General features: G+C 54.9%; 1 protein-coding gene across 1 annotated transcript in view; it reads left to right on the forward strand.

Moving 5' to 3' along the window:
* The window catches only part of NOTCH3 (notch receptor 3), a 39,696-nt gene that overhangs the window by 4,940 nt on the left and 16,792 nt on the right, over positions 1-17,964 (forward strand). The window contains exons 3-25 of the mRNA XM_055542417.1: positions 1,291-1,433; positions 1,513-1,851; positions 1,939-2,061; positions 2,139-2,372; positions 3,262-3,417; positions 3,508-3,693; positions 4,329-4,442; positions 4,675-4,788; positions 5,578-5,811; positions 5,932-6,042; positions 6,525-6,717; positions 6,794-6,945; positions 7,168-7,281; positions 8,240-8,395; positions 9,764-9,989; positions 10,394-10,595; positions 10,848-11,001; positions 11,379-11,563; positions 12,109-12,241; positions 12,326-12,583; positions 12,667-12,785; positions 13,232-13,818; positions 15,463-15,795. Of these exons, the coding sequence (XP_055398392.1) occupies positions 1,291-1,433; positions 1,513-1,851; positions 1,939-2,061; positions 2,139-2,372; positions 3,262-3,417; positions 3,508-3,693; positions 4,329-4,442; positions 4,675-4,788; positions 5,578-5,811; positions 5,932-6,042; positions 6,525-6,717; positions 6,794-6,945; positions 7,168-7,281; positions 8,240-8,395; positions 9,764-9,989; positions 10,394-10,595; positions 10,848-11,001; positions 11,379-11,563; positions 12,109-12,241; positions 12,326-12,583; positions 12,667-12,785; positions 13,232-13,818; positions 15,463-15,795 (4,566 nt within the window). The remainder of the gene's footprint in view (positions 1-1,290; positions 1,434-1,512; positions 1,852-1,938; positions 2,062-2,138; positions 2,373-3,261; positions 3,418-3,507; positions 3,694-4,328; positions 4,443-4,674; positions 4,789-5,577; positions 5,812-5,931; positions 6,043-6,524; positions 6,718-6,793; positions 6,946-7,167; positions 7,282-8,239; positions 8,396-9,763; positions 9,990-10,393; positions 10,596-10,847; positions 11,002-11,378; positions 11,564-12,108; positions 12,242-12,325; positions 12,584-12,666; positions 12,786-13,231; positions 13,819-15,462; positions 15,796-17,964) is intronic.

Genomic DNA, 17,964 nt, shown 5'->3' on the forward strand with positions numbered 1-17,964 from the left:
GTGGCCTTAGTGGGTTTGGAGGGGGCTGGAGGCTGAAGGACCTTCCCCCAACAGGGGGCGCAAGCATTGGTGGCCACCTCCCCGCAACGGAAGGAAGGAAGGGGTCTCTGTGCCCCCAGGAAAGGAACTGAGGCTTTGTGGAGGTCCTCCTGCCTCGCATGTGAGAGTTAGTCCGTATTGGTGAATGAGGCTGTGGGTTGGTGTCTTTGAGTATTTGCCAGTCCAGTGCATCGTGTTAGTGTGTGCCTCTCATCTGGTACATTTGGGGGTTCTGCCCGTCTTTGTGTGCCTGGGTGGTGGTCGTCTGGAGCCTGAGACCTTTTGCATTTGCCATTTCCTCTACTCTTCCCCACACAGGCCCACGGCCCCCTCCCTCACTTTCTTTTCCCACACAGTCTTCTTTTTTCCCTCATTTTGTCTGGGAAAACATAGTTGCCTTATCCCCACCCCCATCCCTCTGTTCTCCTTATCCTGTGTTTTAGCTTCTTGTGGCTGTGGAACAAATGACCACAAACTGGGTGGTTTAAAACAACAGAAATTTATTCTCGCAGTTTTGGAGGCCAGAAGTCTTCACCTTTCCCTTGTAAGGACAGTTGTCACTCAGTTTAGAGCCAACTTGGGTAATCAGGATGGTCTCATCTAGACATCCATCATTTAATTATATCATTAATTACATTTCTTTTTCCAAATAAGGTCACAGTCACAGGTTCTTGGTCATGGACATAATTTTTCTGGGGCCACCACTCTATCCAACTGCATCCTTCATGGTCCCCATGGCCTGAACTACTCTTCCCTCCACTCCCGGCATGTTGCTTATTCATTCATTATTTGTGTATCTTCTCTTTGGCAGACCTGGCTATGAACATCAAGAGGGTAGGGACCACTTTAATTGTGTTTGCTGCTGGGCTTCTCAGGTGGCGCTAATGGTGAAGAACCCACTTGCCAATACAGGAGACTTAAGAGATGTGCAGGTTCAATTTCTGGGTTGGAAAGATCCCCTGGAGGAGGGCATGGCGACCCGCTCCAGTATTCTTGCCTGGAAAATCCCATAGATGGAGGAGCCAGCCAGTCCATGGGGTTGCAAAGAGTTGGACATGATTGAAGTGACTTAGCATGCACGCTGTATTCCCATTGCTAAGAACATAGTAGGTATGCTCAGGGAAACTGTTGCATGGATGAATACGTGTGTGTGTTTGTTTACGTCTGTGTTTTTGGTCTGTCTGGTGTGTATCTCTTATGTTCTGGGCTGTTCTGCCCTGACTTTCCTCACTGAGTCGTCTCTGTCTGCAGGTGCCCACCAGGCTGGGTGGGTGAACGGTGTCAGCTGGAAGACCCCTGCCATTCTGGCCCCTGTGCTGGCCGTGGTGTCTGCCAGAGCTCGGTGGTGGCAGGGATCGCCCGGTTTACCTGCCGCTGTCCCCGGGGCTTCCGAGGTAAAGGAGGGTCTGGAAGGGAGCTGAAGGCAGGCAAGGGTGTGGTCGGTCTGGGCTCACCATTTCTGGTTCCCGGCAGGCCCTGACTGCTCCCTACCAGACCCCTGCCTCAGCAGCCCCTGTGCCCATGGTGCCCGCTGCTCAGTGGGCTCCGATGGCCGCTACCTGTGCTCCTGCCCACCCGGCTACCAGGGCCGCAGCTGCCGGAGTGATGTAGATGAGTGCCGGATGGGTGGGCCCTGCCGCCATGGTGGCACCTGCCTCAACACGCCTGGCTCCTTCCGCTGCCAGTGCCCAGGTGGCTACACCGGGCCACTGTGTGAGAGCCCCGCGGCGCCCTGTGCTCCCTCCCCATGCCGTAACGGGGGCACCTGCAGACAGAGCGGCGACCTCACCTATGACTGTGCCTGCCTTCCTGGTGAGGGAGCTGTACCCAGGGGGAGGCAGCAGAGGTGGGGGCACAGCAAGCCCGCCTGGTAGTGACCATCCTTGTGCTCCACGCTAGGGTTTGAGGGCCAGAACTGTGAAGTGAATGTGGATGACTGTCCAGGGCACCGGTGTCTAAATGGGGGTACGTGCGTGGATGGTGTCAACACCTACAACTGCCAGTGCCCTCCTGAGTGGACAGGTGAGCAGTGGGACCTGAGGGAAGCCCTTGGATGGGCATGCTCCAGGTAACCGGACTCATGCGTCTGTGTGCCGTAGGCCAGTTCTGTACGGAGGACGTGGACGAGTGCCAGCTGCAGCCCAACGCTTGCCACAACGGGGGCACCTGCTTCAACACACTGGGTGGCCACAGTTGTGTGTGTGTCAATGGCTGGACGGGCGAGAGCTGCAGTCAGAATATTGATGACTGTGCCACGGCTGTGTGCTTCCATGGGGCCACCTGCCATGACCGTGTGGCCTCTTTTTACTGTGCCTGCCCCATGGGCAAAACTGGTGAGTGACTTTTTTCCCTGAAGGCAGCAGGGAGCCGTTGATGGCTCTTGAGTGGGGCCAAGGATGGAGTCTGACTTGAATCAGACTTACGCTATGCTAGAAGCATAATTAAACATATTGTTGTTAATTAATTAAGCATATGCTTAATGCTTATGCTAGAAGCTGGGTTTGGGGTGAAGGATAAGCCTGGGAGAGGCCTGGGAGGGCAGACAATCCAGGGAAGAAGTCACAGGAATGGAGAGCTAAACTGTGACTCAGAAGGAGAGGGCACTTTTGGGAGTGGCAAAGATCAGAGATGTTTGGGAGAGGGACTTGGAGCAGAGGGCAGCGTATGTCAGGCAGAGGGTACCCAGGGGCAAAGACTTAATGCTAGGACCCTCTTAGAATCATGAAAAGAGTCAACAGATTTTAAAAACAATATGTGGATATTTCCAACTTATTTTCAAATGGGTCAGAAAAAATAAAGTTACAATAGTTGAATCTAGGTGGTGGGTATATGAATAAACTTTTCTGTATGCTTAAATTTTAAATAAATGATTGGGGGAGAATAGCTACTAAATATGTGTGTGCATGCTAAGTTGCTTATGAACTGCAGCCCTGCCAGGCTCCTCTGTCCATGAGATTCTCCAGGAGAGAATACTGGAGTGGGTTGCCATGCCCTCCTCCAGGGGATCTTCCCAACCCAGGGATTGAACCTGCATCTCTTATGTCTCCTGCATTGGCAGGCAGATTCTTTACCACTAGCGCCACTTGGGAAGCCCACTAAATACACTGCTGGTTAATAAAAATAAACAAAAAACCCCCAAAACACTACAATGTTCAGGGATGTGGCACCTTTGGGCAGAGCTGGGGGATGGTCTTCCCTTGACTTCTACTTACTCTTTCCCAGGACTTTTGTGTCATCTGGACGATGCTTGTGTCAGCAACCCCTGTCACGAGGATGCTATCTGTGACACTAACCCAGTGAATGGCCGGGCCATCTGCACCTGTCCACCGGGTTTCACAGGTGGAGCTTGCGACCAGGACGTGGACGAGTGTTCCATTGGTGAGGGGGCACAGTCTGAGGGTAGGGAAGGAGGGGAGAGGCTGCTCCTCGGCCACCCACACCCACACTGACTGTTACTCCACCTTGCAGGTGCCAATCCTTGTGAGCACCTGGGCCGGTGTGTGAACACACAGGGCTCATTCCTGTGCCAGTGCGGCCGTGGCTACACCGGTCCGCGCTGTGAGACCGATGTAAATGAATGCCTCTCTGGACCCTGCCGCAACCAGGCCACGTGTCTGGACCGCATAGGCCAGTTTACCTGCATCTGCATGGCAGGTGTGTGGTGGGCGTGGCTGGGGCGGGGCCTGAGGCTGGGAGGCAGGGCGAGAAAAGCCTTCAGGCAGAGGGGCCCAGAGCAGATAGAACTGGGAGGGTGAGAGACTAAAGCCTGGGATGAGGTGGAGGCGGAGCCGGAGCAGAGTCTGGGGGCATGGTCTGGTGGAGTCAGTAGAACCTCAAACGGGCTGGGAGTGGAGTTTGGGCCTCAGGACGGCACTGTGGAATGGGAATGACATGAGGGCAGGACCAGGGTCTGGACTGGAGGTCAAAGTGGAGACTGCGGACAGAGATGCACTGATGCTGGGGTGGGATTGAGGTTGGGCACAAGGCTATGGTGGGCCCTAGGCTGGGAGCTGGGGAAGAGGCATAGTTTGAAGAAGGAAGGAGGTGGTCTGAAGACAAGCCCACATGGAGTCTCTTAAGCGTTGAACAAGTTGGGGCCACAATGAATGAAGATCCAGCCTGAGTCTGAAAACTGAATGTAGGTGTGAGGGGCAAGGCCCTTCAAATGAATGATGGGTTGAGGGGCAAGGCCAAGGCTCAAGGGAAGCGGGATATGTCCCCCCTTGCTCTCCCTTCAGACCAGAAGCTAAAGCCTCCTTGCCATAATGCCCCTGCCTCTATCCCTCCAGGCTTCACAGGCACCTATTGTGAGGTGGACATGGATGAGTGCCAGAGCAGCCCGTGTGTTAACGGTGGGCTCTGCAAGGACAGAGTCAATGGCTTCAGCTGCACGTGCCCCTCGGGTGAGGACTCTGGGTCAGGGAGCCTGAGAAAGACCTTTTGGGGTAAAGACTCCAGGATGGGAGCGTATAACATCGTGTTAGTGGCTTCCTATATAGCGGATACCACCTTATGAAAAACACTGAAGTTAATTTAAAAGTAAATGGGCTTTCCACCCAAACCAGGCAGCACTGGTGAGGGGTGACTGCCCCGACCCTACCTGGGTCTCTGTTTATCTCACACTCCCGGCTCCAGGCTTCAGTGGCGCCATGTGTCAGCTGGATGTGGATGAGTGCGCCAGCACACCCTGCCGGAACGGAGCCAAGTGCGTGGACCAGCCAGATGGCTACGAGTGCCGCTGCGCAGAGGGTGAGGGCGGGCCAATGACAAGACTACAGGAATCTGGAGGCAGGGCTAGTGGGGGAAAGGGGCCAATAATACGCTTGGGGGAAAGTTGGGGGCAGAGCTGCCGCAAGGCAGGCCCGGAGCAGGACCAATGAAAGAGCCAGGAGGAGGAGCCAATCCTGGACATAAGCAGAGGTAAGGCTATGGGGTGGGCCCAAAGGATCTGGCAGGATAGATGCGCACTGGATTGGAGGGAGTCCGTCTGACCCCCTCCACTCCCAGGAACCTCCCGTACTGTCCTGCTCTGTCACTTCAGTTGTGTCCACTCTTTGCAAGCCAATGGACTGTAGCCCACAAGGCTCCTCTGTCCATGGGATTCTACAGGCAAGAATACTGGAATGGGTTGTCATGCTCTCCTCCAGGGGACCTTCCCCACCCAGGGATCGAACTCATCTCTCCTGCATTGCAGGCGGATTCTTTACCCACTGAACCACCTGGGAAGCCCAGGAACCTCCCATGTGTCCGCATCTCCAGTGGAGGGAGAGGCAAATCAGGGCTGACGGTGTAAGGATTGGAAGCACGGTCTCGCTAGGGGTGTGATTTAACTGGTAGGGTCCTGGCCAGGGACAACCCTCGGAGGTGGCCGCTGGATGGCCTCTGGAGGCCAGCCAGGGGCGGAGCCTGAACTGAGCCCGCCTCCTATTGGCTCAATGGGCCAGGCCTGAGGGAGAGCTGAGTTAAGATTGGGCAGAGGCCATGGCTGTGGGCAGGACCTTGGCCAGTGGGCGGAGCCTGACCCTCTGTCCCCCGCAGGCTTCGAGGGCACAGTGTGTGAGCGCAACGTGGATGACTGCTCGCCTGACCCTTGCCACCACGGGCGCTGTGTGGACGGCATCGCCAGTTTCTCGTGCGCCTGTGCCCCGGGCTATACCGGCATGCGCTGTGAGAGCCAGGTGGATGAATGCCGAAGCCAGCCCTGCCGACATGGGGGCAAATGCCTAGACCTGGTGGACAAATACCTCTGCCGCTGCCCTCCTGGCACCACAGGTAGGGCCAGGAGCTGGGCTGGGACAGGAATAGTACATCTGATGGGACACAGAGGGTTCAGGAATGGTGTTTCTGGCAGGTCACGGTGGTGGCATACCCAGTCATGTTCCCCTTCCGCAGGTGTGAACTGCGAGGTGAACACTGATGATTGTGCTAGCAACCCCTGCACCTTTGGAGTCTGCCGGGACGGCATCAACCGCTATGACTGTGTCTGCCAGCCTGGATTCACAGGTGGGCAAGTGGCTGCCATGGAAACGGGGTCTTTATAGAGTGAGGGTGAAATCATCTATCTTTCCTGGCCGGGTTTTGCCCCTCTCTTTGCACGTGCTTGTCCTTAGGGATTGTCCATGCTTTGCCCTGAGATTTTTGCTTTCTCTCATTGGTATGTATCCCCATGTTGGCTCAAGATTATCCTGGTATGTCCATGAAGGTATTCAGACTCAGAGATTGAGGTGTTTCTGAGTGGGGCCAAGGCAATCCTTGGCGGAAATTAAAGTGACTTCATATAAGTTTGGGGGCAAGGGTGATCTGGGGCGAGGTATCTCTGGGTTGCGGAGGTGGCTGTCCTAATTTGCACAAGAGCTGATGTGTTATGAAGCAAATGAGATGGTCCTTGCTCAAGGGTGTGACTGTGCTAAATGGAGCCAAGTTGCCCTTCCCTGGTTGGCTCCGCTATCCTTGTCCCGGGACGAGGTTGCCTGCCTGCTCCCCAGGGCCCCTCTGCAACGTGGAGATCAACGAGTGTGCATCCAACCCCTGCGGCGAGGGAGCCTCCTGCGTGGATGGTGAAAATGGCTTCCGATGCCTCTGCCCACCTGGCTCCCTGCCCCCACTCTGCCTTCCCCCAAGCCATCCTTGTGCCCAGGAACCCTGCAGTCATGGCGTCTGCCACGATGCGCCTGGAGGGTGAGGTCTCTCCCCAGATCCCTGACCCCCACAGCTTCCCTACCCTCCTGCCAGCCCTGACTGCCTCCCTCACCAGGTTCCGCTGTGTGTGTGAACCTGGCTGGAGTGGCCCTCAGTGCAGTCAGAGCCTCACTCGAGATGCCTGTGAATCCCATCCCTGCCGGGCAGGCGGCACCTGCACCAGTGATGGAATGGGCTTCCGCTGCACGTGTCCCCCGGGTATCCAGGGTGCGTGTCTCCACCTTCCCTCCCCAGGGCCTCTTCCTTCCTTCTTCCTTCTTATTTCCTTTCTGCTTCATTCTCTCTTCCTTCTCTGTGTTTGCCCTTTTTTTCTTTTCCTTTCCCACTCTTACACAGGAGCTTGGGAGGTGGGTATCAAGGTGGGGACCTTGCGGGGAGATGGGAACAAGGAATCTCTCAAGACTATCTCACTCTGCCTGCCCACTACAGGCCATCAGTGTGAGCTGCTGTCCCCCTGCACCCCGAATCCCTGTGAGCATGGGGGCTACTGTGAGTCTGCTCCTGGCCAGATGGCTGTCTGCTCCTGCACCCCTGGTTGGCAAGGTACACCAGTTGCTTCTTCTCTTCCTCATCTCCTCTGCAACTTGCTCCGTACTGGGTGATGCTGGGGACCCAGAGAAGGAGTCCCCCCCACCACCGGCTCTGCCTTTAAAAAATTTTTTTTTTTTTTTAGTAAATTGTTTATTTATTATTTATTTGGCTGTACTGGGTCTTAGTTGCAGCATGTGAGATCTATTTTCCTGACCAGGGATTGAACCCAGGCCTCCTGCATTGGAAGCACAGTCTTAGCCACTGCACCAGCAGGGAAGTCCCCTGGTTCTGCCTTTTAAGGGAGCTTCCTCTGGGAAGGAACAGAGCTAGACACAGACACTTGCAGCCTGTGTAGTCAGTTCAGGAGAAGGGGAAGAGATATGGGCTGTGTTGTTCATTGTTTAGTTGCTAAGTCATGTCTGACTCTTTTGATCCCATGGAGGGCAGCATGCCAGGCTTCCCTGTCCTTCACCATCTCCCACAGTTTGCTCAAATTCACATCGATTGAGTCAGTGATGCCATACAACTTCCCATCTCACCCTCTGTTGTCCCCTTCTCCGTCTGCCCTCAATCTTTCCCAGAATCAGGGTCTTTTCCAGTGAGTTGGCTCTTAGCATCAGGTGGCCAAAGTATTGGAGGTTCGGCTTCAGCTTCAGTCCTTCCAATGAATATTCAGGGTTGATTTCCTTTACGAGTGACTGGTTTTGGTTTGATAAGGGCTTAAGAATCTAGAATTCAGGCTGAGAGTTTGGGGAGAGCCTGGAGGAGCAGACCTCAATCACAGAATCACATTCTTCATCCGCTGAAATAAGGAGAGGGGTGTTCTGGAACAGTATGTGCAAAATGCCCAGAGGCAAATTGTTCTTGCCTTCATCCATCTCAGTCTTAAGATTCCTCCTGAGCACCAGGTACTCCCGGACCCTACCCTGCATCTGCTAATCCTGGATGTTATTTTCCTCCCCACCCCCAGGCCCACGATGTCAGCAGGATGTGGATGAGTGTGCCAGCCCCTCACCCTGTGGTCCCCATGGTACCTGCACCAACCTGGCAGGGAGTTTCAGCTGTACCTGCCATGAGGGCTACAGTGGCCCTTCCTGTGATCAGGACATCGATGACTGTGACCCCAGTGAGTTCAAGGGAGCTCTTGGGGGGAGGATTCTGACCTAGGGAACATGTTCATCAAGTTGCTACAGTATGCCTAGCACTGTGCTTTCATTTCATCTTCACAGTTGTCTTACTTTCTGCATTTGTTCATGAAAACTGAGGCCCCACAGAGGTTAAGTGACTTGCCCAAGGTAATGCAGTGAGTAGAGAGATGAGCTAGGTTAGGAGCACAGGTCTGTTTGACTCTGAAGGCTGTAAACTGCCTCTGGCAGCAAGCAAGTTAAAATTGTATGTAAACTATGAGATAATAGGCCCCTTAGTGAGTCACCAGGAGCATTGTTCAATAGACAAATAATGCAAGTCACATATGAATTAAATTTTTTTAGTTGATTTTTAAAAAAAAAATATTTTTTTGTTTATTTTTGAATTAATTTTTAAAAAATTTATTTCATTGCACTGCATCTTAGTTGTAGCATGGGGGATCTTGTTCCCTTACCAGGGATCAAACCTAGGCCTCCTGCACTGGGAGCAGGTAGTCTTAACCTCTGGATCACCAGGGAAGTTCTTGAATTAATTATTTTCTAATAGCTGTATTAAAAAGCAAACAAAATGACAACAGGTGATATTAAATTTAATATTTTATTTAACCTAATACATAAAAACATTATCATTTCAACATGTAATCAATATAAAATGATTGAGGTATTTTACATTATTTTTTTCTTTTTTCATATGGAATCTTCACGATCTGCTCTCTGGTGTCTGTTTTATGCTGACAGTACATCTCAAATTGGACCGACCACATGTCAAGTGCTCAAGAGCCACATGTGGTCAGTGGCCACCCTAACTGGCTAGCCCAGGCCTGGAGGAGACCTCCTGTGCTGAGCTCAGGAATTAAGCAGATACAACTAGTACTTGGGGTTTCCCAGGTGGTGCTAGTGGTAAAGAATCCACCTGCCAATGCAGGAGACATAAGAGATGAGGGTTCGATCCCTGGGTGGGGGTGACCCTCTGAAGGAGGGCATGACAACCCACTCCGGTATTCTTGCCCAGAGAATCCCATGGACAGAGGAGCCTGGTGGGCTATAGTCCATAGAGTCAAACAGATTTGGATATGTCTGAAGTGACATAGCACACACGCAGGCAACTAGCACTTGGCAGCTCAAAGGGACCTTTTGGGAACTTCTCAAACCTTTCCTCCCTTCCACATAGATGAGGTTTCCACCAGATAAGGGAGGGAATGAGGCCACAGAGAGGACAGGGTTTGGTTCCCCTGGCTAAGTGTGCCCCTCCCAATGAAGCTTGGCTTTCTCTCCATTTCCGTCTATGCAAAGCATGGCCAGGTCAGGGTGTTAGGTGCGTGACCAGACCTCTTCCCTTCTGACCGTAGACCCCTGCCTGAATGGTGGCTCATGTCAGGATGGGGTGGGCTCCTTTTCCTGCTCCTGCCTCCCTGGCTTTGCTGGTCCCCGCTGTGCCCGAGACGTGGACGAGTGTCTGAGCAGCCCCTGCGGCTCAGGCACCTGCACAGACTACGTGGCCTCCTTCACCTGCACCTGCCCACCGGGTTATGGCGGCTTCTACTGCGAGCAGGACCTCCCTGACTGCAGTCCCAGGTGGGTGGGGCCTCTCCTGGGAGTCAAGGACCCTGGCATCAGTTGGGGCATGGGACCCGAGGAGCCGGGGACAAGGAGTCCTCGGCTGGACACCCACTTCAGGACTCTGATGCCCAATGGGAACATGTCCGGGAAGGGGCAGGACATCTGTTGGGAGGTCACCTTAGGTACCCTGGTCCCTGCGGTAGCAAGGCCCGGCCACGGGGATGAGGGCCTCCATGTGGCTTCCACATAGCCCTGAAGCATCTGGTATACTGGGGTTAAGGGACATGACAGGGCGGGGCCTTTGGGGGACCTCAGCTTCTCCTTGGGGTAGGGGTCTTGTCACTTCTGTCAGGAGGGGCCCAGGAGGGGGACAGGGCCTCTGAAGGGTGGGGCCAGACGCGCCCCTCTTTTCCCTCCAGCTCCTGCTTCAATGGAGGGACCTGCGTGGATGGTGTGAACTCATTCACCTGCCTGTGCCGCCCGGGCTACACTGGCACACACTGCCAACATGAAGCGGACCCTTGCCTCTCGCGGCCCTGCATGCACGGGGGCGTCTGCACTGCCGCCCACCCTGGCTTCCACTGTGCCTGCCCAGACGGCTTCACTGGTGCTCAGTGCCAGGTGGGCGGGGTCACTGGAGCCTTGGGGAGAAGTCTAGAGGGATGTTCTGGGGGAGGGGCCTTTTGGGTACCCTGGTTGGTTGAGAAGGCAGCCTGGATCCTGGGGAGGAGTTGGCAGAGGGATTGCGGTGAGGGGCCTGGCAGGGATCCTGAGGGAGAAATCTGAAGAGGCGTTCTGGAGCCTGCTCAGGGGAGAAGCTGGGCAGGGTTTCTAGGGGTCCCCGAGTGTGAACACCCTGCCCTTCCTCGACAGACGCTGGTGGACTGGTGCAGCCGCTCGCCCTGTCAGAATGGGGGTCGCTGTGCCCGAACAGGGGCCTCTTTCTACTGCCTTTGCCCCCCTGGGTGGAGCGGCCGCCTATGTGACATCCGGAGCCTGCCCTGCAGAGAGGCCGCAGCCCAAATCGGTGAGGGGGAGCGCGTGATTGGGCGTGTGTGCACATACTTCCTCCTAGTGTGAGCTGAATGAGAGTGCACCAGAGCTTATGGACGTCGTGGGGTGTGTGCGAGTGTGTGGATATGTGACTGACAGCTGGCCAGGACAAGGTGGTATGTGTGTCTATCACTGTGAAACAGCTGGGATGTCTGCAATGCTGGTGTGTGACCTGGCTGATGTGAGCTTTGAAAGTGCATGTGTGTGTGTGTCAGTGTCAGGGGATGTGTGGTAGCCCAGTGGAATGTGTGTGACACCTTGGTGACTGAGGCTAGTGGGGATGCTGGGTGTGCTGTGTATGACGGGGGCAGGGAGGAGGGAGTCTGCCTGATGCCGCTCTCCTCTGCTCAGGGGTGCCCACGGAGCAGCTGTGTCAGGCGGGTGGGCAGTGTGTGGACAAGGACAGCTCCCACTACTGTGTGTGCCCAGAGGGCCACACCGGCAGCCACTGTGAGCAGGAGATGGACCCCTGCTTGGCTCAGCCCTGCCAGCATGGGGGCACCTGCCGAGGCTACACGGGCGGTTATGTGTGTGAGGTAAGGAGCACACAGGGAAGGAGATGGAGGGCTGGTCACCCTGAATGTGTCTGGCTACACATTTCTGTGTGTCTAGAGCCTGGTGTGGTGTCCCTCTCTAGGCATGTCTGGGTTTTTGCTTTTGTGACTCTGGGTGTATCTTTGTGGGTGTCACTCTGGGTAGATCTCAGGGTGTCTCTGGCTCTACCTCTGTCTTTTGTTATTTCTTGGACATGTGTGTCTCTGTGCATAGTGTCTCTATGGGTATGAATGGCACGCATGTGCCAGTGTCTGAGTGTGCATCTCTGGCTGTGTGTGTCTTGGGTGTATCTGGGTATTTCTCCTGTGTACATTTGTATGTATGTGTGTTTCTTTGCACCGAGTGTATCTGTAGCCCTCTGTGTCTGGGTGTTTCCATGAACTGGGTGTGTGTTTTTGCTCGCTGAACGTATCTCTGTGTGTGGGATGACTGCGTGTGTCCCTTTGCCCTGGGATTCTCTGTATCTTCACGGGGAGCATCTGTGTCCCTCTGGGCTGAGGCGGTCCCTGTCTCGCCCCCACTGCAGTGTCCAGCTGGCTACACTGGCGACAACTGTGAGGATGCTGTAGACGAGTGTGCCTCCCAGCCCTGCCAGCATGGGGGCATCTGCATTGACCTCGTGGCCCACTATCTCTGCTCCTGTCCTCCAGGGACACTGGGTAGGCCAGGACCAGGGTTTGGGGACAGGTGGGGAGGCTGGGTTTCTGAGCCCTCCTGATGTCCCCCATCCCCCACCCCCCTAGGCGTGCTCTGCGAGATTAATGAGGATGACTGTGGCCCAGGCCCAGCCCTGGACCTGGGGCCCCGGTGCCTGCACAATGGTACCTGCGTGGATCTGGTGGGTGGTTTCCGCTGCACCTGCCCCCCAGGATACACTGGCCTGCGCTGTGAGGGGGACATCAATGAGTGTCGCCCAGGTGCCTGCCACGCGGCACATACCCGGGACTGCCTGCAGGACCCAGGTGGGGGCTTCCGCTGCCTGTGTCACCCTGGCTTCACAGGTGAGCATGGGAAGAGGGGGCTGGCCTGGGATCCTGCCTGTGTTCCCCACAGGCAGCTGATCCATTCCCTTCTGCTTGCCCAGGTCCCCGCTGTCAGACTGTCTTATCTCCCTGTGAGTCTCAGCCTTGCCAGCATGGAGGCCAGTGCCGTCCCAGCCCGGGCCCTGGGGGTGTGCTGACCTTCTCTTGCCACTGCATCCCGGTAGGTGGTAGGTGGGGGTGGCCGGTGGTAACGGGGTCTCTGGAAGCGGGTGGGGGTGGGGGGTAGGGGGCGTGGCCTCATAGGAGGGTGAGGCTTTTAGGGGACAAGAAGTGGAAGAGGATTTCTGGGAAATGTTGAAATTACCTGGAGGTTGTGTGTGTGTGTCTCTCCGGAATTTGGAGTTGCAGCCTCTTGGGAAAGCTTGGGCTTACCTGTAAGGTGGGGCCGGCAGTGGGAGCCGGGAGAGGTTGGGCCAGATCTCGGGAGATCAGAGGCACAACCTTTCCCAAGTTCTGATCCTCCATATTTCCTTTCCTCTCCCCCTTCAACCCTCAATGCCCTTCTCCACCTTTCCATTTCTCTCACCTTCCCTATTTTCTCCTCCCCTTCTCTCTCCCCCTCTATCCCCTGCCCCTCTTTCTCCCCTCCCCACAACCAACCCACAGCCGTTCTGGGGCCCGCGTTGCGAGCGGGTGGCACGCTCCTGCCGGGAGCTGCAGTGCCCCGTGGGTGTCCCGTGCCAGCAGACGGTCCGTGGACCGCGCTGCGCCTGCCCCCCGGGGCTGTCGGGTCCCGCCTGCCGGGGCTCCCGGGGGCTGCCTCCCGGGGCCGCCAATGCCAGCTGCGTGACCTCTCCCTGCCTCCACGGGGGCTCCTGCCGCCCGGAGCCGCTCGCGCCCTTCTTCCGCTGCGCTTGCGCGTCAGGCTGGGCCGGGCCCCGCTGTGAGGTGCCCGCGACGATGCCCGAGGTATCCGTGGCGATGCCCGAGGTCCCGGAGGAGCCGGCGTGCCCGAGAGCCGCCTGCGAGGCCAAGAGCGGTGACAAGAACTGCGACCGCGAGTGCAACAGCCCCGGCTGCGGCTGGGACGGCGGCGACTGCTCGCTGAGCGTGAGCGACCCCTGGCGGCAGTGCGCGGCGCTGCAGTGCTGGCTCCTGTTCAACAACAGCCGCTGCGACCCCGCCTGCAGTTCGCCCGCCTGCCTCTACGACAACTTCGACTGCCGCGCCGGCGGCCGCGAGCGCACCTGCAAGTGAGTCCGTCCTCAGTCTGGGTCTTGTCTGTCCATGTGCCACATCTGACCACCCGTGGGCCCTGCTTCTCTGTTGTCCATTCATTTGCCTTGATCTGTCAGTCCGTCCTCAGTCTGTCTGTTGGGCTGTCCCGTCGTTTGCTCCATCTGTTTCTTGGTGTACCTTGTCTGCCCATCCGCGTGCAGTTTGTCTGTCTGTGCCCCTCACCTAGCCATCCACGTGCCATTTATGTCTGTCTGCCTGTCTTCCCTTTCTTGTGCCCTGTCTGTACATCTTTGTTCCCTGCCTATCAGTGTGGCGGTCTGTTTGTCCATCCATTAGCCCTTTCTGTTTTTCTGTCTGCCTCTGCACTCCATCTGTCCCTCTTTATACCCTGTTTGTTGGTCTTTCTGTCCATCCATGAATTCGTTTTGTCCCTCTATGCACCCAGCTGTCTTTCTGCACCCCTGCTTGTCCATCCTCGGACCTCACCTGTCCATCTGTCTGTCTCTATGCCAGTCTGTCCCTGTATGTGCCCCATCTGTCCATCTGCACACCTTTGTGCCCCACCTGTTCATTTATGTGCCCCTTCTGTCCTTCTGTTCACCCATGCGTGTTTTTGCCCCTCTATATGCCCATTCATCTGTCCATGGCCCTGCTGGTCTTTCTCTGCCCCTCTTCTGACCTTCTCGGTCTCTTCATGAGGCCTGTCTATCTGTCTCATACATTCTATGTATCCATCCATATTCTCTGCCCTGTCTGACCCTCTGTCCCTCTGTCTCCCCCGTCTCATTCTGCTCCAGCCATCCTGGCCTTTTTCCCAGTCTTTAGATTCCCCAGGCTTGGTCCCATCTCAGGGCCTTTGCACTGGCTGTTCGCTCTGCTGGGATGCTGTCCTTCAGGAAGTCACATGGCTCCTCCCTCATCTCCTTCAAGTCTTTGCTCAAGCACAAGTCACTCTGTGAACTCCTTCCTGGCCACCCACAGCACTTCCTCTGCTTAATTTCTTCCTTTAGCATTTAATTTGTGTGTGTGTATGTTTACATTTAGCCTTTATTGGTGTGTAATCAAAATACTGTATGTTCTGCTCATTCATCATTTTTAATCTATGTCTCTGCCCATTGTAATGACAGCTTCAAGTGGGTAAGGTTTTGTGTTGGGGCCATATCCTTGGTGGACTTCCCTAGTAGCTCAGTCGGTAAAGAATCTGCCTGCAATGCAGGAGACCTGGATTTGATCCCTGGGTGGGAAAGATCCCCTGGAAAAGGGAAAGCTACTCACTTCCGTGTTCCTGCCTGGAGGATTCCATGGACAGAGGAGCCTGGCAGACCACCATCCATGGGATCTCAAAGAGTCAGACACGACTGAGTGACTAACGTTTTCACTTCACTCATATCCTTAGCTCCTATATCAGCGCTTAGCACCTAGGGTGCAGTTGTCAATAGTTATTGACTTATTAATAATTGCAAAGCAGCTGGCTGGTTTTGCAGAAAGCCTGATACATTCCACAAGCATGTGGATACATTCCAGTTCTCTGCTCCCTGAGGAGTCTTGGGTGCTTCGTGGTGTATTCGTGGGGCAGGTGGGGCAAGGTGGGGGCATGTGGGGTGGGGGGTGGGAGTTGGGGGAGAGGCTCCCTTGACCCAGCCCTCCTCCGCCCCCAGCCCAGTGTATGAGAAGTACTGCGCGGACCACTTCGCTGACGGCCGCTGCGACCAGGGCTGCAACACGGAGGAGTGCGGCTGGGATGGCCTGGACTGTGCGGGTGAGGTTCCGGCCCTGCTGGCCCGCGGCGTCCTGGTGCTCACAGTGCTGCTGCCGCCTGAGGAGCTGCTGCGCTCCAGCGCCGACTTCCTGCAGCGGCTCAGCGGCATCCTGCGCACCTCGCTGCGCTTCCGTCTGGACGAGAATGGCCAGGCCATGGTCTTCCCTTACCACCGGCCTGGGCCTGGCGCTGAATCCCGGAACCGGCGGGAGCTGGCCCCCGAGGTGATCGGGTGAGTGACTCCACCCCCAGGGGAGCCGTAGGGGGTGCACGCAGATGCTAGGGAAGGGGCACCATTCATAAGGCCTTGTGCGTTTGCTGTGCTGTGCTTAGTCTCTCAGTCGTGTCTGACTCTTTGCGATCCCATGGACTGTAGCCTGCCAGGCTCCTCTGTCCCTAGGGATTTTCCAGGCAAGAATACTAGAGTGGGTTGACATGCCCTCCTCCTGGGGATCTTCCCAACCCAGGGCTGGAACCCAGGTCTCCCGCATTGCAGGCAGATTCTTTACCAGCTGAGCTACCAGGGAAGCCCCTTGTGCGTTTTACTTCCCTTAACATCTGGGAACCACTATTCTAGCTATTTTTAAGTTCCCTTCAAACTCTAAAACTCTGTGGCTGAACTTGGCTTTATTCCGGAAATATCTGATAAAGCACCTAATAGGTTTCAGCACTGGGTTAGGTCTTTAGTCCAGTTATGTTTTCACTGATTTCACTGCTTAGGAAATGCCCAACGTGTGGGAGGGCCTTCATGGTGGTACATACAGAGTCATGTAATACATATAATACACACATCTCAGCCTCAGCACCATTGACATCTGGGGCCAGGTCATTCTTTACTGTGAGGGGCCGTTATGTCTTGTGCACTGTAGGATGTCTGGCATCTTCCCTGGCCTTTCCCCACTGTATGCAGGCAACAGATCTCCCCCCTCCCAGATGTGACAGCCAGAAATGCCTCCAGACATGGGCAATGGTCCTTTGGGGAGCAGAAGAAGAGCCCCCTCCTGACCCCTGTCTGCACCCCAGGCCCTCACTGAACCCCCTGATCCTATGCTCTATGAGCTCCAATACCACCTCTGGCTCTAACTTGCCCATTTTGTTTTAATTTTTTATTTTTTAACTTATAAAGTTTATAGTGAAGTAAAAGTCGCTCAGTCGTGTCTGACTCTTTGCGACCCCATGGACTATAGAGTCCATGGAATTCTCCAGGACAGAATACTGGAGTGGGTAGCCTTCCCCTTTTCCAGGGCATCTTCCCAACACAGGGATTGAACCCAGGTCTCCTGCATTGCAGGCAGATTCTTTACCAGCTGAGCCACAAGGGAAGCATATAGGAGAGTTGTAAAATAAAAAACAAAGTTACATGTATTTCCATTATATATTATGGGCTTTCCAGGTGGTGCTAGTGGTAAAGAACCCTCTTGCCAATGCAGGAGATATAAGAGACATGGGTTCGATCCCTGGGTCAGGAAGATTCCCTATAGAAGGGCATGTCAACCCACTCCGGTATCCTTGCCTAGAGAATTCCATGGACAGAGGAGTCTGGCGGGCTACAGTTCACTGGGGTCACAATGAGTTGGACATGAATGAAGCCACTTAGCACGAATGTGTATATTCTGATCATTTTTAAGTAGGTAAATTATGATTTTTAGTTGGAGTTTCAGTATCAAACTGTCAAAAATTAACATAAATGGAAAATATAAAACTCTCCTGCTGGTGACCTGGTGGAGGAGCCAGAGGGAGATGTGGCTTCTGAATAGGGTAGGACCCTGACACAGAGAGGAGGGCTGGAAGTCAGAGATGAGGAGCAGGACCTCTGACTGGGATGAAGGAGGTGGGTGGATGGGTGATGTGCCAGTCCTTGGCTGGGTGACTGAGTTGCTGGAGGTGTTCTCATCAAGATGAAGAAACAGCGCTTCCCTGGCAGCTTAGTGGTAAAGAATCTACCTGCCAATGCAAAGAGACATTGGTTTGATCCCTGTTTTGGGAAGCTCCCACCAGCGGTGGAGGGACTAAGCTCGTGCACCACAGCTACTGAGCCCGTGTTCCCTAGAGCCAAAGCTCTGCAACAAGAGACGTCAGCGCGGTGAGAAGCCCGCACACTGCAACTAGAGCATAGCCCCTGCTCTCCACAACTAGACACAAGTCCGTGGAGCAGTGAAGACTCAGCACAGCCAAAAATAAACAAACAAGTAAAATTATTTTAAAATCTCTTTTAAAAAAGATTAAGACACCAGCTCAAAATTAAGGGTCACTTTGTGGCTTGTAGTGTCTGGAGGGAACTGGGGGTCTCGGGAAGACCCTCAGGAGGCGGCTAGGGTCTGAAGAGTGAGACCAAAGCACCTGGAAATCATGGTAGCCATGGAGGGACTTGAAGAAGTAGGGAGAGTTGTGGGGAACAGAA

This window comes from Bubalus kerabau, chromosome 1, assembly GCF_029407905.1.
Source record: "Bubalus kerabau isolate K-KA32 ecotype Philippines breed swamp buffalo chromosome 1, PCC_UOA_SB_1v2, whole genome shotgun sequence".
In the NCBI taxonomy this organism is placed as follows: domain Eukaryota; kingdom Metazoa; phylum Chordata; class Mammalia; order Artiodactyla; family Bovidae; genus Bubalus; species Bubalus kerabau.